Source organism: Crocodylus siamensis, chromosome 4 (assembly GCF_052110815.1).
Source record: "Crocodylus siamensis isolate JL-2025a chromosome 4, ASM5211081v1, whole genome shotgun sequence".
Classification (NCBI taxonomy): domain Eukaryota; kingdom Metazoa; phylum Chordata; order Crocodylia; family Crocodylidae; genus Crocodylus; species Crocodylus siamensis.
In genome coordinates, this window is record NC_143398.1 from 164,448,267 (window position 1) to 164,470,483 (window position 22,217).

Sequence of the window (22,217 nt, forward strand, 5' to 3'; positions counted from 1 at the left end):
ACCTGGTGGGACTCCTTACACAATTGGAGCATAGCCATAAAGAGCTACGCCATGCAGAGAAGGGACCAAGCAGGGAAAAAAGGTGGAGAGTTAGTTCTCTATGTGAAGGAGTGGTACACCTCCTTGGAGGCCAACATTGGCTCCAAAGATGAATGGCTTGAAACCCTCTGGGTCAAGCTGCTAAGGGGGAGCGGGGGGCATGCAGCAAGAGAGATCTAACTGTAGGCCTATACTACAGACCACCAAACCAGGGCAAGGAACTTGATCTGCAGTTCACCTGAGAACTAACAGAGGCTGTGCAGGCTTGGAACACGGTCATCATGGACAACTTCAATTATCCAGAGATCTCTTGGGAGGAACGCTCGGCCAAGTCGGATCAGTCGCATTCCTTCCTGACCTGCATTAAAGAGCCTGTTCTGACTCAGGAGGTGCATGGTCCAACCAGAGGTAATGCTCTTCCAGACTTGGTCTTTTGCCAAAGGAGATGACCTGGTGAGCAACTTAAACATAGAGGGCAGCCTGGGCGATAGCAACCATGAAACCATTATGTTCATGGTCCATAACAAGACAAATCGGACAGCAGGCTTGAAGTTTTGGATTTCAAAAATTAAAATTTCAACAAGCTCAGGTCACTAGTAGGGAATGTGCTGAGGGACCAGGGACCCAAGGTAAAAGGAATGTATGAAGAGTGGTCATTCCTAAAGGACACAATCCTTGAAACACAAAGGAGGTTCGTTCCCATATGGAGGAAATGTAGCAAAAGGGCTGGGGAGCCCTCTTGGCTAAACAGGGAAATCAAGGTCCTCTTAAGAAGGAAGAAAAAGTTGTATACTCAGTGGAAGCTAAGGACAGCCCCCAAGGAGGGCTATATAGCAATGGCCTGTACTTGTAGGGATCAGATTAGAAAAGCTAAGGTGGTAACTGAACTAAAATTAGCAATGGGAATCAAGGACAACACCAAGTCCTTCTTTAGGTATGTAGCGAATGGGAGGAAAATGAATGGGAGGGTGGGGCCATTGCTCAACCACTCAGGACAGCTAGTTATTGGCACTCAGGAGAAAACTTAACTCCTGAATGACTACTTTGCTTTGGTCTTTCACCAGGCCAAGGGGAAAATCACACCAGGTAGAGTAGAGAATGAGCAAGGTTCAAATGACCACCTTCCTACAATTGCCATAGAACTGGTGTGTGATCAGTTAAAGAAATTGGACGTATATAAGTCAGCAGGACTGGATGAACTTCATCTGAGAGTGCTGAAGGAGCTGGCCAAAGTCATTGTGGAACCCCAAGCAAAGCTTTTCCAAAACTGGTGGTGCTCTGGGGAAATCCCTGAGGACTGGAAGAGGGCCAATGCTGTGCCCATCTTCAAGAAGAGGAGGAGGGAGGACCTGGGTAACTAAAGGCCAATTAGCCTAATTTCTATCCCAGGGAAAATCCTGGAAAAAATCATTAAGGAGTCTATGTGTGATAGGCTTGTGGAAGGCAGGATTCTGAATGATACCCAGCACGGCTTTGTTGTGGGCAGGTCTTGTCTTACCAACCTCATCTCCTTTTATGATCAGGTGGCTCGCCACCTGGATAAGAGAGAGGAGAGGTTGACATTATATACCTTGACTTCCAAAAAGCTTTCTATCTGCTATCCCATGATGTTCTCGCGAGAAAATTGGAAGACTGTAGGCTTAATTGTGGGACAGTCAGGTGGGTAGGAAACTGGCTGCAGGGCAGGACCCAGAGAGTTCTAATGAACAGATCTGTGTCATCTCGGTGGGAAGTGCCCAGTGGTGTCCCACAGGGGTTGGTGCTTGGTCTAGTGCTATTCAACATCTTCATCAATGATTTGGATGTGAGGGGGAAGAGGTCACTGACCAAGTTCACGGACAACACCAAGTTATGGGGAAGCGTGATGATGCTTGAAGATAGGCTGCAGATACAGGCAGATCTAGAGAGGCTTGCAAGTTGGGCAGACTGGAACCAGATGAAGTTCAACGTTGAGAAATGTAAAGTGCTCCACGTGGGGACAAACAATCCCCTGAACACCTACAGGCTTGGCAACGTCAACCTGACGAGCACCATGAATGAAAGGGATGTGTGGGTAATAACAGACCACAGTATGAACATAAGCCGGCAGTGCAACACTATAGCCAGCAGAGCTAACAATACCCTGGCATGCATCAATCAATGCATCTCCAGCAAAACCAAAGAAGTGATTCTCTCACTCTACTCGGCATTGGTGAGACTGCAGCTGGACTACTGCATCCAGTTCTGGGTGCTGCACTTCAACAAGGACATGGTAAAGCTTGAGAGAGTCCAGAGAAGGGCCACCTGATCAGAGACTTGTGCGGCAAGCCACACGAAGAAAGGCTGAGGGATCTGGGACTTTTCAGCCTGAAAAAAATGAGGCTGAGAGGGGACTTGGTAGCAACTTACTGCTACATCAGAGACATACATCAAGGGCTCAGTGAACAACTGTTCACCAGGGCATCCTTGGGGAAAACTAGGAGTAATGGTCACAAACTCCTGGAAGACCATTTCAGGCTCAACATTAGGAAAAACTACTTCACAACTAGGGTGTCCAGACTGTGGAATAAGCTCCCTCCAGAGGTGGTAAAATTGCCTACCCTGGAAATCTTCAAGAGGAGACTGGATCTTGCTGGGGTCACCTGACCCCAGTTGTCTTTGCTGCTTGATGCAGGGGGCTGGACCCGATGATCTTCCAAGGTCCCTTCCAGCCTTACAATCTATGAATCTATAATGCATCCATAAGATGCTTATTGACTCTGTGTGCTGGAGCGAATAGTGCTATATTGATATACAACATAAGGTCAGGCTTTCTGGTTCATTTTAAACTAAAACCAGATTGAAATACATAATGGACTACTGTCAACAACCTGATGTGGCAATGAAGTCAGTGACTGAGGAAAGTCCATATCTGACAGAAACAAGAAGATATATAGAATTAGCACTTGCCATCATGGGTGGACCCAGGATTTTGTAAAGGGGGCTGTAGGATCACCAAACAATTCTGTGGGGTGGCTGTACCCCTGCTCCCAGGGGCAGACAGACTGTGCCACAGGAGTGTCAGCTGGGGACTTTTTTAAGTCCCCCTGAGGCAGGTAAGAACCCTGCCTACCCCCCCCTTACCTCCTCCATTCCCCCTGCATTCCACCCTTCCCCCACCCACTGCTTCTACTGTCCCTGCTACTTCCAGCTGTTTGGGGGAGGGAAGGGGGGGTGACTTCAGAGCTGATCCTGCTTCAGGCTAGCAGGGCTGAGTAGGGAAGCAGGCTTAGTTGGGGACTGTAGCAATGGGAGTGGGAGGATTCCCCCTCCCAGTGCCTGCTCCTGGGCTGGTAGAAAACCCCCTGGGGGATCAGGCAGGGAGGGGGAACCTGCTTGCTGCTGCCACTGTCCCTAGTTAAGCCCAGCCCTTCCACAAACATGGCTAGAACAGGACAGGAGCAGCTCTGGAGCATCCCCTGTCCCTAGGTCAACCAGGGACACTGGGGACAGAAGCAACAGTGAGTGGGGTAATGAGAAAGGAAGGGATGTGCCACTGGGCATGCAGGGAAGAGTAGGGGAGGAATCTTACCTGCTCTGGGGACTTTAAAAAGTCCCTGGCTGCTGCTCCAGTGGTGTGATCCAACAGGAAGGTTGGACCACACCACTGTATCCCCTCTGGATTTACCCCTTCTAGCTGTAGATATAGATGCAATCTAAGAAACATTTACCTTGTATATAATGCTACTGTTTATTCTTTATTCTTGCTTTTTCTAGTTTCCTTATATCTAATTACAATCTTTATCTTTACCACTGCAACATCTGCCTGCCCCTGAAACAGGCACCATAGAAAAAATTAGTCTTTAAGATACAACTCTGCCTTACCTTTCACAAAAAAATAAGTAAAATTTTGCCAAGACACTATGGTTAATGTTCCTGCTTTTGCAAAAACTGCCACCAGCTGTTGTGATGTCCATTTTACATCTCTAAAAGACATTTCACCTCACGTACCTGTTGTAATCATTTTGCACTTGTTATGCGTTATAACCTTTTGTAATAGGTGGCTATGTTCGCATACGTCAGCTAGAGGTTTGCTAAGTGAATAAGAGACTCTAGGGCGGCAGTATAGGAGAAACATGCAGGTTGGGATTTTCCACACAGGGTTTCTCAAGGGGAAGTCCAGGGTCTGTCAGTAATGTGACAGTCACCGCTCCGAGCCAATGAAGAAGTGCCACACACGATTAGACCGCCCTGCATCACTGAGGGTATAAAAGACATTGCACTATGAACTTTGGGGTCTTTGCGCACCCAATAGAACGTACCCATGGAGCAGTTCAAACACGGAGCGACCTTCAGCCTGGCCAGCCGGAGGGGAGGACACCAGACCCGCCTGATCCCGGCGACCAACCCCGGAAACACCTCGCCAGAAAACAGCAGCAGTCTCACGTGTCGCTAGGGCACGTAAGACGTGGTGAGTGTGTGCTCACTGGTGGACACAGCACCATTGATATTGTTTTGTTTTGCACCTCATTAATAAAGTTGAGCCTGACCACCTATAACATCGCAAAGCGTGACCTGCTGTAAGCCCGACTATTGAAAGATCCTGTAACATGGCGTCACGAACAGGATGGTCGGCTGCAGATCATGACAGGGATGATCAGTCCCGCTGTCAGGCATGTCCTTGGGTGTCCAGCTGCAGGCAGCTTGTGGACGCTGATGAACTTTGGCGCCATCTGCAATTTCATCAGGCTCCCGGCCACACCGGTAATGACAGGACCCAAGTATTCTGTGTGTGGCTTGGGGAAGACCCCAGGAGACCTTGGGAAGCCCGTCTTATGGGCCGTGCTCTCGGCTGCATATTAAGAGATCCCGCAGTTGCTTTCTCTATCCTGTCAGCCGGAGGGGAGCAGGTTGCCGCAGCCAGCAAGTTCCCCCCTCCCGAATGGGATGCCACCCCCTCCCAAGAGTGGGACGGTTGTGTGGAGGCAATCGCGGCGCTTGCAGGTGACAAGGGGTGCTTGCAAGGAATCGCCCCCCCCTCTCCGTCCACGATCCCCGGCAGCGTTAGTCACCGGCAGCTGCACACCATAGCTGAAGACCTCGGGGTATTGAAAGAAGGGAAAAAGAAGGGAAAGAAAGTCGCATGCTTGCATGCTTGTCTCGAAACCCTCGTGCCCACCCTTAACCGCTTGAATGATTATGAAGTGGCGGTTGTTACCATGAGCCACGCTAGCAAAGATGGTGCCTTTCAACAACAGCCGAGCAGCGGAGACAAACTGGAGCCCCCGCCCCCTGCTCCGCCGACTGTCCCACCACCATATTTGGGAGACAAGGCACCGCCTCCACCAGTGACGCCACTGTATCTGCCACTCCTTGAAGGGCGGGGCAAGACTCATCCTCCTCCTCCAGCGCCTCCTCCGTCAGCGCCCAACTTTGTCCCAACCCCCCTGCTTCAGGTTCATCCTATTGAAAATCTGTTAACCCCCCTGTTTACAATCTTGATTGTTATTTTAGTTGGGTCTTGCTGTATTGGCCTAGTTGTCCATTGTATCCGACGTCAGGTTACATCTATTATGCTCATTACACATCACAAGCACCATTCCCCAGACGAATACTAACTCCCAAGAAATGAGGCGAAGCGCATTATAAAGCTAGTTCAAAAGCCAAGTTCCGTTTTTGTTTGACTAGTTAAATTTAATGGTAATACTTACCTTGAAATGAACTAGACATGTTAAGATTCCTGTTTAACTGTACTTTGAGTGTTTGGGCTTTAGCCCCATTTTTCCTCTAGGGTTTAGAGTGTGTTAACTCTCATTATTGTAGCAGCTCATTTACTTATTTGTTGTAAGCCACTTGGCTCACATGGCCAGGGGGGCATGTTGTAATTATTTTGCACTTGTTATGCGTTATAACCTTTTGTAATAGGTGGCCATGTTTGCATACGTCAGCTAGAGGTTTGCTAAGTGAATAAGAGACTCTAGGGCGGCAGTATAGGAAAAACATGAGGTTGGGATTTTCCACACAGGGTTTCTCAAGGGGAAGTCCAGGGTCTGTCAGTAATGTGACAGTCACCGCTCCGAGCCAATGAAGAAGTGCCACACGCGATTAGACCGCCCTGCATCACTGAGCGTATAAAAGACATTGCACTATGAACTTTGGGGTCTTTGCGCACCCGACGGAACGTACCCACGGAGCAGTTCGAACACGGAGCGACCTTCGGACTGGCCAGCCGGAGGGGAGGACACCAGACCCGCCTGATCCCGGCGACCAACCCCGGAAACACCTCGCCAGAAAACAGCAGCAGTCTCACGTGTCGCTAGGGCGCGTGAGATGTGGTGAGTGTGTGCTCACTGGTGGACACAGCACCATTGATATTGTTTTGTTTTGCACCTCATTAATAAAGTTGAGCCTGACCACCTATAACATCGCAAAGCGTGATCTGCTGTAAGCCCGACTATTGAAAGATCCTGTACCCATAAAAATATGCTGGGTTACGTGGTCAGAAAGAAGTGTGCTACCTACCGGTTTATCACACTAATTCCTATGCCACCCTGGACTTTCCTGGGAGCCCTCTACTCAAAAGCACTGACTAGACCAATCTCATCTTAGCTTGCAATATTCCTATGAGATAACAGCCAGAGACAGCGTGGTTGCAAGCAGTATGTTTTGAAAGCAAAACAGCTGCACATTTTATAAGGGTTTGCAGTTGCACATCAGTATAAAGCCACTAATATTCCCTGCATTGAATCATCATAATCTGTTTTTTCTGGCACATATTACCTTTGCTGTGGACAAAAAATCAAGTAATTTTGTAAAAAATACTGAGAAGTGCAAGTTTTGAACATTTTAGACACTGTTGAAAGGTTAGTGTTTTCAAATATATGTTATACAATATACACCTATAATTTTAAAACATGTTCTCTTCATGTGAACTGAAAATTGAAGCCCCACTATTTGATAACATAGATTTGTATGCTTAGAAAAGGAAAAATCAATGAATTTATTAAATCCATAGCTTTACCACACTAACTATACAGCAGCTAAACAAACTGTGGCTTGAAAAATTGCCAAGTACAGCTTCCTATGATGAACTGAAGTAAATGTCAAGTCAGTGAATTATATTTAAAAGTCCAGAGGCCATATCTCTGTTATTTACCCGCAGACATGGTCCAAGACATTTGTATAGAATTTCCACAGCAAACCCATTACAATGATACTGCTCTACTTGTGTGAATAAAAGAAGCCAGAAATGCAGATTTAAGATTTGATTTTATAAGATCTTGAGAAGCTCCTTTGAGATGCTAAGAATTCTCAGTTGTCTTTGAATTCAAAGGGACTACTGTGGTGAATACAATGACCGGGAGATGGTGCAAGAACTTTTAAAAGTCAATAACATAACAGTTTATCACATTTAACACCTCCATGAATAACAGGAAACTGAGGGCATGTAGGTGGCACTTTACTGGATTGAGCCCTTGGACAGTAGATCATAAGGACCTGAAAAGTCCTAAATCATATACTTCTTCTTGCAGACTTTGTATACTAATTCTAATATATATATAGATATATAGATAGATAGATAGAGAGAAACTGATTAAACACACACACTCACTCTCACATGCGCCCTCTCTCTCACACATACACATATGCACACATTACTGCCAAGTCTGAATTCCTTTGTAATTTCTCAACCCATTGTTTTCAAGTATAGTAAGGATTGTGGCTCTACTTCAAGGTACAGTAGAGCCAGGGTATCTCAAAGATTACAGATTGTAAATGCCAAGCCCTATTAGGTTGAGTCAAGAACAGAATTTCTGCTATGACTCCAAATGTTCTGGCTTTAATAGGTGCAAAACAGACATGTTATTTCATTTTAGTCTGCGTGAGTGAATTTTACATGCAGCTGAAATCTATTTCAGATAGCAGTGTTTCCATACCAAAATGGGATTTCTTTCTTGTTCTCTGATGCACTCCATTGCTCCATATGCTTCTAATTATTGCTCAGTTCAAAAATCTATTTCTGTAACCACTCACAGGAGCCTTGAAAGGTACCTTCTATATAGGCAAGAAATGTAGCCCATAAATAATTTCAAAAAGTATTAAACAGGAAAAGCTGCATGGCTCTCCATTCCAAGCAGAGTATGTGGCATTTAAATAATCCTCTGCAGCTTTCCAGTAACATATTAGAAACTCTCTGGTGACTAAGCTGGGGAAAGAGAGGGAGGAGAGCACTAAATATATTAGTGAACATGTAATTAAGAAAATGGGCCCTCATTCCCACCAGAGTCAATGTAGAGGAAAAAGATTACTTAAGATGTTGCTTTTGGTCCCTCCCAGGGAATTCAGTTTAATGACTTCAAGTCTCATCATTGGCAGTTCTAAAGGAGTGAAGTCAACATAGGCTGACTCTTGAGATGAGTGATGTCTAAGCAATGACTTATTAAAGAAAAGACATTTTCCATTGTTCCGCCAGTTCCATTGTTCTACCAGGAGAAAATAATAATTTTCTCCTTCTGTCTTTAACTCATCCCAATGATTCATCATCTGTGTCAAATTCCATTTTTTGATTAGACAGGTGTCTCCTTAACATAATCCCAGTATTCTACATTGCAGATAAGGACTCTTGAAAATTGATCACAAAGGACCAGGATCTTTGGCCTGCAGCAAATCCCATGGAAAGGGTCTAAAGGATGGAATCCCCATGAAAATGCAAGCTTTTGTGGAGTTTTTCCTCAATCATTCTAGGAAACAGGATCCTCCCCTGCTAGCCACAGATCCTATAGACACAGTCCCAGGAGAATCCACAAAGAAGCGGTGAGCTTCTGCATGGAACCTACATATTTCTTGGGTCAGTACTGTGCTCCAACAGCCTTCATGTCCATGGCAAAATGATTCCCTTGAAACCCTATTGCAAAGGACCCCTTATCACAATTGTTCTTAAACTTCTATTAAAGAAGAAAAATCCCAGGATAGAAAGATACAAAAAACATAAATAAAAAAACTGCACCTGAAGTGGTAGACAATCCTCTTCCCCATTTGCACAGAAGAAGGGAGATCCATAACACAGAAGATCCTCTTTTCAGTTAGATCTTTGGGGCATAACATACATCAATGTAAGGGTGAGACATCTGTTTATTTAGTAAATATTTTAATTATTCTTGATTGTGAAGTTCAAAGGTTAATTTCCCAAAATAAAGATAAGCTGATCAGGAAGAGGGAAAATAAAAGCAATTAAAATATTTGTTTTCTTTCTACTGCAATTTTTGGAACTATAGTTGTTTAAGGATGTTTTAATCTCAACCAGGGAAGGGTAGCAACAATTCGTAATTTAAGCATTGAGGAGAGGAAAGAGATTATTTAGTAAACAAAAGCTTAAGAATGTCTTAGTTCCTTAAAAAACATCTGGCCAATTGTGTATCAAATAACAATATATGCTACTTTTCTAGGCTTTGGAAACCAAGCGTTTCTGGTAAATTTTAATCAAGCGAAGGGAAATCGTTTGTTTGACTATCAGGCAGAGCCCTCTAACAGGGTGATCTTTATTTAGACTGTAGAATAACATCTTGGTGGAAATGGTAGCAGCCCCACTGCTGAGGGCTTCTAAAACTGGACAAGATAAAGCAGTGGAAAAAGTAAAGTGGGGGACTAGATGATCTTTCCTATCTTTTTATTAGGATCAAATCCTGCTTATTTTGCCCTTGCAGATAGGAGCACTGAACTCAAATGCAATTCTACTCTTAAGGGAAGAGGGATTCTAGGATTCATGACAAGTCCAGTCCTGCTCCCATTGTAATAAGTGTCTGACTAAAAAGGAACAGGTTGATGCCTTTATTCTGCACATTAAAAAGGACCTTATTCCTAGGATTTAAAATAGACTACCAAACAAATGAGAACAATAAAAGCTGAAAAATAATGTTCACTGAGACTGGAAGTATATATAAACGATGAACAAAAAAATGTCTAGTGCCCTTTATTAATAAAATCTAAACTACTTTCTACTTCCTGACATATGTATCTAGAGATTTCTAGTGCACTGGTCACTGTAGCATCTGCCAATACTAGTGCACAATAAAGTTGGTGCTATTTCCACCACCCCCCCAATACCAACATCATATCATTTCATCTATCCTCTTGCTAAAGCCTTTGCAATCTAGTACTTACATAGTCTACTTATCTCAGCAAATGAGAAAGAAAATACACCTTCTTTTCTGTCACTGACAGTAACAAGGAATAAGATGAAAGTCCAACAGGTATGTGATGAATGATATAAATCAGTCAATCACTCAAGTTTTCATTAGCTTGCCATGCAAAGCAAGAGATACTTTAACATCTTTGAACTGCTGTGATGGTTTGGGGAATCTATTTACACTTATAAATCCTGATTGATTTATGAAATTACAATACCACTACATGAAGAATTCACAATATTGTTAGTGACATGTCGCCTACCTCCTACATGAGGAATGCTGGAGGGTAATTAAGCATTGATGATCTGCCCATTCAATGGAAATACCTTAGGACAATCACATCATGGGCACTGATAGACCGGGGGAAAAAACAAAACACTTCACTGGAGGAGGAACTGCATCTGTTTGACTTGGCTCCCCAGTGTCTGTATAGCTTATGTGCTACAGTGGGGCTTTCTGGCACTTTTATCTAATAACTGAATCAGCTCTTAGATAAAAGCACCAAAAAGCCCTGCTGAAGTGCGTGAGCTATACATACGCTGGCAAATTGGGTCAAACTGATGCAATTCCTCTATTGGGCATACGCTGCACTTGGTGACAGGGCACACTGAGCTGAAAGTAAAGCGCTTAATTTTTTTTCAAGTCTGTAAGCATCATGACCTAGCTGTTTCCAAATTCACTGCAGGAAACGGGGGTTTGAAGGAACAGAATTTATTCCAAAGAAGAATGAAGAAATCAGGTGTTGGCACTAAGTCTTCAGCCACAAAGCCTGAGAAATGTGGAGGAAGGAGCCACAGGTGGAACAAAGGCTCAGCTTTTGAAGGCAGAGGGACATATATGACAGCAGGACCAACCAAGGTCAAAGAAAATTGAATGGAAGAGAAAAATTGAGAGTTCATAATTTAGAAAGGAAACTTGGAGGAGTGATGTCTTAGAAAGGGGACCTGGAACCCCAAAAATACAACAGAAGAGTGGAGTCCTAGAAACAGACACTTGAACCCCAAAAACACACTGACTTGATTTCTGAAAAACATTCTGAGAATTGAGGGAAGGGAGGCAGGGAAATGATACCTAAGTGCTTTGTTGTTTTTATCTGGAACTGTGCATTTTTGGGTAATCTGAAGTAAAAAGTAATTGTACTAGAAATCTTTGTAAAATACATGTTATTAAGTGTTGCTGAAAAAGTGATTGGGAGATCAGAGGAGCCACAAGTCCAGCTAGAGCTCCAGTAAAACATCTGCATAAGCAATTTCAGTGGATCAGGGTCGGGGGTTGGGGGGCACTGGCCTTGGAGCCTGCAGAAGCCAGATCATGAGGTTCCAATTCTGGGAAGGGAGAGCATCTGTGTCTGCACCAAGGGAGTGTACGAGAGAGGCTGGTGCCTGTCCAGCCAAGGAAGCATTACCACAAGGAAGCATTACCATGCCTGTGACACCTCCTGTGACTGAAAGAGGCAGATGGAAAGCTGTGCGTGACCAAGTAGCATTAGGATTTTCAGACAGAAAGGTTCCTTTTGGATGAAAAGGAAATTGCAGTCATGAACACCATTTTTTACACAGGCTCTGGATGCCATTCCTGCATCACGTCATGGCCTAGCTAGACCTAAACAGCATGCTCACTGAGGCCATAGACAATAGAGAACCTACATATTGTGGTCAATAAGGCACACAGATAAGGAAACAGACCACACCTTCTATATGTTATTTGATATCAAAGGCATTGTAGCTTAAAAAATGATTAAACAGATTAAATGTATGTTAAAACTAGAGGCACCCAAAATGTTGCTCTAGTGTTAAATGCAGTTTGTGTTTACTTTTTCACTGAACTACTGAATGAGAATAGGTGTAACAAATTCAGGGATTTTTATGCCCAGATTGCAAGGATGAATGAAATATGAAGCCAGCTAATCCATCTCTTCCCTAGCACAGAGCTGTTCCCCTGCTATGTTTTTGTCCACTTTCATTGTGAACTTTGAGGCAATGGAGCTTTCCCTGCATCCTTCAAGGTATTATTCCATGGACTAAAACTTATTTTATTAATCCATGATGCAGGCAGCACTGAACTATTTCACTACAAGAAATCACATCCACTCTACAAGCATCCCCATCCTTTTGTCACCTGTGTCTTCCCCATATGTTCTTTATCAATCAGTTTGTCATGTCCTTAATCTAATTTAAAATCAAGCTCCTTGGGAGGCAGGCAGGAGTAGGGATATGGCCTTTTCTTCATCTTTTTTTCCCCTCTATGAAGCAGCATGCTATCCTGGATCACTATGTGAAAGCTAGGCCTCACTGGGACCACAAACAGTAACTGACTTGGATTAATATATCAAGACTAATAAACATGGAAATAAATATTATAGTCATGCATACTTTATTTATGTAAAGTGTTATACAAAGTAGGCATACCTACCATCACCACATGCTCAAGGCATCTTATCAAAAAAAAGCTTTGGCGGATGAGGTCCTTTGGTGTGTACTCTTCCTGGATGGAATGAATAATAAAGAAGCCAGAGGTTGATATGCATGCAAAAAAGCCAGTCAGTGAAGATGTAAATTGAGGAGTCAGTGAGTGAGAGATGGGTTGGGGTAGGGGGGAGAAGAAATGTAGCTGGTAAATAGTGAAAAGATACCTGGGGAGTCAGATGTTAGGCAGGTTGTAATGTCTCATAAATTCAATGTCTATATTTAGTCCATTATTTTTTGAATCCAGTAGGTTGATGAAGTGAAGTTCATAGGCTCATCTGTGAAAAGTGTTTTGTAAATTCCCTTCCAGGATTAGAACTGAGATATTGGAGAGAGAGTGGTTTTCTTGTGAGAAATGTGATCACATAGGTAACTGGATATTTTTGTCTTTGATAGACTTCCAGTGTGCATTCATTCTGGTGCAAAGTTGTGGTTTGGTCTCTCCTACATATTTTCCATCTGGGAATTTGGTGCATTGGATGAGATATATTACATTTCTGGAGGTGCAGCTGTAAGATCCAGAAATGTTTATGGTTCTGTTGTGAGGTGTAGTAATTGTGGGGGTGGTGGAGATGTGTTGGCAGGTTTTACATTTGGGTATTGCAAGTTGTCCCTGCTCTATAGTATGAAAGACCATGCATAAATGCACAAAAATGCTTCAGAAATGTTACGGTTAAAATGTTGTGGAATTTATTTTATTTTACCAAATCAGTATTTAATTCAGTTAGATAAATCTGAGGTTTTGGAAAGACAAATAGCAATAAGAACAATGGGAGCCACTGAATAGTAGCAAGTTTCTGCCAAACTGTGAATGGAGAGTGAGGAAATAGAGGTCTTTGTTATCTTAAATGGCAATGATGACTGAAAATCCTGAAGCAGATAATCTAAGAACATTCACCCTGAGGCATCCAAAGTAAATTCTGAGAGACAAGTTGGGGGTTTTTTCCTGCATGAAGAGTTTTGCATCAGAGGAGATAGGAGACAACAAAAGGGAAACTACAGTGTTTACAGAGGCCTTAGCACACAATAAAAAGACAGCACATTGCAGTACTGGCCGCATTTTGTATCTGCACTAATGTTAGAAATTAGATGACTGAAAATTATTCTTGTGTTGTGGGCCAATCAATACTTTCTTTGATTTGAGGTTTTATGGCTGAACAACAGCACATAAAATCAGAGAGGGAAGACAGAGCACTGAGCGAATGATTGTACCAAAAGATTTTCTGTATTTTTGTGTCAAGCAAGGGCCAGTTTCTCAGCATCTGTAAAGTTTTTTCAGCAACATGTTCTCAGCAGTTGGTTATTTGGCTAATACTAGCTGCCTGTGCTCAGCTGCTAATGAGAATATCTCCATTTGTGAAGCAATGTTAGCTATTTTGCAAATTAAAACTAGTGAATTTGGATTGAGCTATCTGTATCACTGAAAGTAGACTGTCTGGCAGGGCAAATACTAACTCTTCCTCACTTGAATTTTAGCCAACATCACTTAATAAGGTTCTAAATGTGCTGGGATAACCACATACCACCATCTGTTCTAGATCTCCGTTTTTCATGGATGGCGAAAGCTAACAGGATGGGGAAGGAATTGTATAATGGGTTCCTTGAAATCTGACTTGTTGAGAATGAAGCAAAATGGTATTTGTCACATTGATTGACCAGTCCTCCTGGTTCTGGAAAATGATTAGATGCCCTGGTTAAAGGAGCTGGATCAATCATCTGCCTTTGATGCTATGAATCATGAGTGCTGTTGATATATGTCGATGGTGGGGGTGGAGAAGGCTCTTTCCTTTGGTAGCTTTGTTCTGTTTCTCCAGAGACCTCTCAGAAGGTAGTGTTGGGTAATTAATTTCTGTCCTGAGGATTCTTGTAGGACAGATCACAGTTACCTCTAGGACTATGCTATATAAGATTCTCTCTAGCTGAGCGGTGGGGTTGTGAGGCCAGCTAGCCTCAAACTGCCCATACTTCCAAACTCTGGTACTGAGCCTCAGACACAGCTGTCAGCCTGGCTTCTCCTTAAATAAAATTGCCATCCTGAGACCAATTCTTCTCCCTCAATAGTAGTTTCCTTCATTCTGAAGATCTGTGTTTGCGGGGGCGGGGGGGCTTTGAAAGGGGTAGCATGCCTTCAAGACTTCCCTCCTCAGTCTTAAGGACACAGGATATCCTGTCACACATTCTTGAACAGCCTTTCAGTATCTTTCCACATGATAAGCTTGCTCTTTTTTCATATCTTCTCATGGAATCATTTAGATATCTTGTCTTCCTGACTTATACCCCAGTTTTTCCTTCCTTCTCTCTTATCTCTGGCACTTTAGTACTGAATTCTGAAGTGGTTTTCAATATGGTATGTCTGCACCTACATGTAAAACAGTAATGTTGTATGACTCCTATGCAAAACATCAGTTGCCTCATCAACTCTCAAAGTTCATGATGGTGAGGAGCAGTGGCCTAATAAGTACATCTGTTAAGCAAAGAGGATCTAAGAGTCCAATCAGCAAGTCATGGTTTAAGCCTCCTGTTTTCCTTTTCCATTTCTCTCACCCCTCCAAAACCACCTTTAAGTTGATAAAAGTGTTAAAATATTTCTTTTTTAAACTGTAAATTTATGTCACAAGCAAACTGACAAGAATTCAATGTGAAAAGAAATACTTCGGATGAAATTCAGCTCTGGTGTCAATGCATGGTGTTTCATTGAATTCAGTGGATTCTACAGCTTCCTGCCCTAAGTGATTCATGGACCCCAGATCTTCAAATTGTCCCAGTGTTTGAAGGTGCAGCAGGACCTTCACATTAGTCCATGATATCACCTGCCATATGACTTGCATATCTACGCAGAATGCTAACACTCAAGCACCAAGTGTCCATTTCTGTTCTGAAGCTGCTCACTATCGTTGGTTTCTGTCACATTTTCCATAAAGCCTGAAACCATTTTCTTTACAAAAAGAGGATCTTTTGCAAAATGATTTCACCAGCTGTGAATCCCCGATTTCTCATGTCCAAAAATCAGAGTGGGCAAAGCAGGGGGCAGGAAGTCTGCAGTTAGCTTCTTTCTGTGCATTGTCATTGATTAGTAGTGAAACATTTCTTTTTACACAGCATTCTTCACAGTGACTGTCATCAAATGCTTTGCAAGGGAAGTCAGTCAAATAAGCCAGAGAAAAAGAAGGTTTTAGGGAAAGTTTTTTTTTAAAGTGATTGAGTAGCTCATGGATTGCTAGATAAAGATGGGACAGAAGAAAAAAAATAGTTATAGTCAAGGAGCAAATGATGCCATAGGAAAGTCTGTAGAAAAGTTTTGTTATGGGAATAAATTTAAATTAAGGATACTGAAATACCATGCTTGGTCACTGATTGTATGAAAATAAGTAATCCAGGAAAGTAACTATACCAAATTAAAGAATTCAAGTTATTTGGGATGATCCCAAAGTTCTATAACACAGGAAAAAGTTTTCTTTTCCAGAAATAGTTCTTACAATAATGAAACAAATTGAATTTTGCCACATATGTGTTTTTGACAGCACCATATTTAAAAAAATCCACATTTTTTGAGAAACAAATCCCTATTTGAATGTCCATCTATTACAGTATCTAATCTTCTTATATAATGTAACAAAGGTAGACTCCTTATTACCTCACCAATGCTGGGCTATATTGTAACTTCTCTTAAGTGTGCCTAGAAGGTGAGGGAAAAGGCAAAGTACCACTGCTCCCAAAAAAGTGCATCCTGTCCACCCAGTGGCAGTCAAAATATTGTTATTATCTGAGCTACTTGAGACAAATTCTGCTACCGTAATCATATATAAATCCAGAATAAAATAATCAAGGTCAATGGATTTACACCAGACACATTCCCTTTAGGAAAATAAGTGATAGGTTGAACAGCAGGGTCTGAGGAACATTCAAATCCTACCAGAGTATGGCTAGATCATTTTCAGCACTCTTCCTCCCCTTTATTCCTACAATGATGCTCAAAGTGCAAAGACAAGACTGTTCTTGGGCCCATTAGGGGCAAGGTATCTCCAGCAACTGTTACTAAGGCAGCACACCCCAAAACACAAGTATGGATGCAGAAGTGATAAGCTATCCCTTGATGTCCACACATTGAGACTAATTTTGCAAGTATTCAGCTTCCCCGGCGCTCTAATAATACCCATGCTCTAAGTCAGTGGTCTCCAAAGTGGGGTGCACGCACCCCAGTGCGCGCAAGACGATCCATTGGGGTGTGGGAAGAAAATATTAGAACTTCTTTTTCTATTTCTATTTATAAAATATACATATATTGGGGGTGCATGCTCAAAAAAATTTTACTGGTAGGGGTGCACAATCAAAAAAGTTTGGAGACCACTGCTCTAAGCCACTGGACCCTTTTTCTGAAGGACAAGCTATACTTCTCCATAGAGTAACATTTACTTTCCTTAAAGATCCTGGGGCTTTATATGCTGTTCTCACCATACAAGGCAGGCGTGGGGAAGACTTTGTCAGGACTGAGTGGGCTTTTCCATTTTTGAGTGATACATAACAAGAGCAAAGCATTTAGAAACCAACTTCATCTGTCTTAAAATTGAAGCTGCTGGATAAATTCAGTTCTTCTGCCACACCACAGAAGAACTGAACTTCATGCTGGAACAGCAACTTCAATCCCACACCTATGAAACACAAGGTGGCTTTTAAAATCCCAGCAAAGATTACTCTGCAAATGAGCAGGGGGTTGATTTCTATTTTAATGATCCTGGGTGTTTATATCTAGCTAGCTAGCTATCCCTTGATAGATAGATAGATAGATAGATAGATAGATAGATAGATAGATTCACCCAGGATCATTAAAATAGAAATCAACACTTCCTGCTCATTTACGGAGTAATCTTTGCTACAATTTAAAAAGGCACCTTGTGTTTTGTGAGTGTGGATTGGAGTTGCTGTTACAGCCTGAAGTTCAGTTCTTCTGTGGCAGGATAATTTATCCAGCAGCATTTATATATATAATAAATTGTCCAATGAATGGTACTTTACTCTGAGGGCAGCCTCGGAATCCTGCTCCCAGAGGACGTCGCTGAGAGCAGGATTCCCGGAGACGCCAGAGACGCCCTCTGGGAATCCTGCTCCCAGGATTTCACTTCCCATTTCATTCCGCAGCTCCACAGCGGCAAGCCCCACACCCCCGGCGTTCACAGGAAGGGTGTTTCCGGGGAGCGGAGAGGGAAATCTTTCCGCGCAAGCCCCCCGGCAGCCGGTGCGCAGTTCCGCGCCGCAGCTTCTCAGACCCGGGGAAAACTTTTCCTCAACTTTTCCTCTGATCGCAACCCACCCCGTCCTCTAGCCCTGCCCTCCCTCCCCTCACCCCTGCGACCACCAATCCGCGGCCGCACTGCTGGGACAACACGGGGCGCGATTGGCGGCGGCAGGGCCGCGGGGCCCCGCCCGCCGCGCGGTTTGTGAATGGGGCCGGGGCGGGGCGGGGCGGCAGACGGAGCCCTGTGTATCTTTTGTGCGCCCCGCTCGGGCCGGAGCTGTCGCTATCGCCGGGAGAGAGGCAGACACGCGGCGGCCGCCCGCTCCTCGCCGCGCCGCCGCCGGATTGTAAAAGTTACTGGAGCCGCCGGTGGAAGAGGCGGCCGCCCGCAGGCCGGGCTCGGGGGCGCGGAGACTCTGCCCGGGTTCGTGCCTTTCCTCCCCGCGGCGGCGACGTCCCCGGGAACTTTTGCTGCCCCCCCCTGCCCGGGGCGGGAGGGCGTGAGCGCTGCCCCGCAGCGCCCCGGCCCCGCGCCCCGCGCTGGCGGCGGAAGGAGCCGAGGCCGCGCCCGCCCCGGCCCCGACCCCGGCCCCGCCGCGACGCTGAGGATGTGGCGGGGCCTGGCCGCCCTGCTGGGCGCCCTGCTGGCCGTGCCGGCGGCGCAGCAGTACCACGGCGAGAAGGGCATCTCGGTGCCGGACCACGGGTTCTGCCAGCCCATCTCCATCCCGCTGTGCACGGACATCGCCTACAACCAGACCATCCTGCCCAACCTGCTGGGCCACACGAGCCAGGAGGACGCGGGGCTGGAGGTGCACCAGTTCTACCCGCTGGTCAAGGTGCAGTGCTCGCCCGAGCTCAAGTTCTTCCTGTGCTCCATGTACGCGCCCGTGTGCACGGTGCTGGAGCAGGCCATCCCGCCGTGCCGCAGCCTGTGCGAGCGGGCGCGCCAGGGCTGCGAGGCGCTCATGAACAAGTTCGGCTTCCAGTGGCCCGAGCGGCTGCGCTGCGAGCACTTCCCGGTGCACGGCGCGGGCGAGATCTGCGTGGGCCAGAACACGTCGGAGGCCGGCGGCGGCCGGGCGGGCGCCACGGGGCTCCCGCCCGCCGCCGCCGGCTCCCCGCCGGCCCCCGCCACGCCGCCGCCGGCCGCCGGCTTCGCCTTCTCGTGCCCGCGGCAGCTCAAGGTGCCGCCCTACCTGGGCTACCGCTTCCTGGGCGAGCGCGACTGCGGGGCGCCGTGCGAGCCGGGCCGGCCCGACGGGCTGATGTACTTCAAGGAGGCCGAGGTGCGCTTCGCCCGCCTCTGGGTAGGCGTGTGGTCCGTGCTGTGCTGCGCCTCCACGCTCTTCACCGTGCTCACCTACCTGGTGGACATGCGGCGCTTCAGCTACCCCGAGCGGCCCATCATCTTCCTGGCCGGCTGCTACTTCATGGTGGCCGTGGCGCACGTGGCCGGCTTCGTGCTGCAGGAGCGCGCGGCCTGCGCGGAGCGCTTCGCCGAGGACGCCTACCGCACCGTGGCGCAGGGCACCAAGAAGGAGGGCTGCACCATCCTCTTCATGATCCTCTACTTCTTCGGCATGGCCAGCTCCATCTGGTGGGTCGTGCTGTCGCTCACCTGGTTCCTGGCGGCCGGCATGAAGTGGGGCCACGAGGCCATCGAGGCCAACTCGCAGTACTTCCACCTGGCGGCCTGGGCCGTGCCGGCCGTCAAGACCATCACCATCCTGGCCATGGGGCAGGTGGACGGCGACCTGCTGAGCGGCGTGTGCTACGTGGGGCTCTACAGCGTGGACTCGCTGCGCGGCTTCGTGCTGGCGCCGCTCTTCGTCTACCTCTTCATCGGCACGTCCTTCCTGCTGGCGGGCTTCGTGTCGCTCTTCCGCATCCGCACCATCATGAAGCACGGCGGCACCAAGACCGAGAAGCTGGAGAAGCTCATGGTGCGCATCGGCGTCTTCAGCGTGCTCTACACCGTGCCCGCCACCATCGTGCTGGCCTGCTACTTCTACGAGCAGGCTTTCCGCCCCGCCTGGGAGCGCACCTGGCTGCTGCAGACCTGCAAGACCTACGCCGTGCCCTGCCCCAGCCACGTGGCGCCCGCCAGCCCCGACTTCACCGTCTTCATGATCAAGTACCTCATGACCATGATCGTGGGCATCACCACCGGCTTCTGGATCTGGTCCGGCAAAACCCTGCAGTCCTGGCGGCGCTTCTACCACCGGCTCAGCAGCGGCAGTCAAGGGGAGACGGCGGTATGAGGGCGAGCCTGCCTCCCTCCCTTGCCCCCTGCCCTGCGGGCGTCCCGGGGAGCCCTGGTGGCGCCCGGCGCGGGGCCTCAGGCCCGGCCTCGCGGAGTAAGTGCCCTTCCAGGCTCCCGGCATTGTTTTATTCCCGGGCAACCCTGCCGGGGCGGGAGATGAAGCCGGATCTCCCGAGGGGGCGGCGGCCGGGCCGGCTTCCCTCTCCCGGCCGATCCCCAGCCCGGCCGAGCGATCCCCGGGCAGCTGGGGGCCCGCTCGGGACGGGGGTGCCTTTGCTTCGGAGATCACACTCGCGTGGGGTGTCCGTGCTGCTGGGGGGGAGGGGGGAGCGGGCTGCTGTTTAACACCCTGAAAAGAAATGACTTGTTGCTTTTCAGCCCGCCCTCCACCCCCTGCCTTTGTTACAGGAGACAAAGGGGGAAACAAAAGTGTTTTCTCCGTGGAAAGGCCTGGGCAGGAGATCGGTTTTTATAGGCAAGCTAACAAAAAGAAGTCGTTGGGGTGCAGCCTGGAGAGGGGGGTGGGGACTAGCTCCTGCAGATGAAGGCTCCTTTCATGAGAGAGGGAGGTGGCGGGGTGTTTCCACGCTCCTCAGTCCGGGTTGCTTTTTTCTAGCGGAGGGAAATGCCAGACTTAAAAAGAAATCGTAATTCAAAACACCTGACAGGCCAGGCTGTGCTGAGATAGTCTCATACCACTTGGTCTCCCTACAAGCCCACTTTCTTGAGATGCTCTGGGTCCAGTAAAAGAGCAGCTGGATTTGGAGGACAGGAGTTCAGATCGGGAACTGCTCCTTTGCCTTATCCTCTTATTTCCCTAGAGGGCACATTAGTGAATCATGGTACAGTGATTTCCACCACCCCCCTCCACGTCCCCCCGCCCTTTTTTAAATTGATCTGGTCAATTTATTGTGGGTGTGAAGAGTTTTGTACTTTCTAAATAAAAGTGCAAACACTGAAGTTCCCAGCGATCACAAGTGACACATTTTCAGACTGATTTAACTGATTAAAAAACTAAACTTCTAAGTGCCATATTTCTTCTGAATTGTGATTGATTTTTTTTGTTCTTAAATCATGTTAAATTTTATAACGTGACTTTTTACATATTTTTATTTCTGAAATTACTACTTTTTAGCTTGATATGATCTAAAGGGTTTGATTCTGTTTCTTCCCTAAAGATAAATAATGTTCTGGATTTTTTATAAGATTTCCCACCCCCTGCCATAAATTGTTCTTCCCCTCTCACCTCTTGCCTCCCTGAATGAAGAACAGTAAACTAGAAGGAAACTTTAAAAAACAGTGTTCAGAGTGAGGATAGCCAGCTTGCTGTCTAAAGAGTATGCAGCAATGGGGTGGGGGGGGAAGAGAGCAGGGGAAAGAACATCCCATGAGTCAAATCTTTCAGTTCTCCTGATCTCAAATGTACACAGGGTTTGTGTCTTGTCTTTCACAATGTGCACATGGAAAAGTAAGGCAATGCAGTATGTATATATTGTAAATGTCTCATTTTGTAAGAAAATACATATTTATGTTTTTACTTTTTTGTTTGTTTTGAAGGTCTGTATGAGACCCCACTTTATCCCATGTACAGATCGTAAATAAATGATTTTTTATTCAAAAGTATTTATTCCAAAAATGATTTATTTGTATATTCTGCATGTATATATATTTATTTATAGATTCTGTTTTGTATATTCTTAATGTTATGTGTAGAGGAATACAGCTCTTTTTATCTTCTACTTTTTCTCTCATGACTCAAATTAGGCTTTGGTTTTACAAATAGAAGGGAGTTTAGCTGGGCAAATATATACAAAATTAATCAGAAACTGAACATGGCTCAGAAAGTAGTATTTCTGAAGCATTAGCATCTTATATCACCTGTTCAGCTGATTAAAAGCATCTTTGCTGTCCCTGAACTCCTTGAAGTGCTTCCTTGTATCCCAACCAGATCTTATTCCTGGCTCTGCTCCTGTCTATGGGCAAGCTGATTAACCAGTTTCCCTATATGTAAAATAGGGATGATGAGGAGGATACTTTGCCAGCCATGTAGCACTCTGAAACCTATGGCT

General features: G+C 46.0%; 1 protein-coding gene and 1 long non-coding RNA gene across 3 annotated transcripts in view; one reads left to right on the forward strand and one right to left on the reverse strand.

The window, feature by feature from the left end:
• Positions 1-22,217, reverse strand: part of LOC149867104 (uncharacterized) — a 173,643-nt gene that overhangs the window by 146,586 nt on the left and 4,840 nt on the right. The gene's annotated exons all lie outside the window — the stretch shown is intronic.
• FZD7 (frizzled class receptor 7) lies at positions 18,104-20,281 on the forward strand. Its single transcript, XM_090044756.1, has one exon. The coding sequence runs from the start codon at positions 18,491-18,493 to the stop codon at positions 20,144-20,146; it is 1,656 nt and encodes a 551-aa protein (XP_089900882.1). The 5' UTR covers positions 18,104-18,490; the 3' UTR covers positions 20,147-20,281.

Bases quoted from the DNA above. Each gene is read 5' to 3' on its own strand.
- FZD7 (XM_090044756.1), top strand. From the start codon at position 18,491: ATGTGGCGGGGCCTGGCCGCCCTGCTGGGCGCCCTGCTGGCCGTGCCG.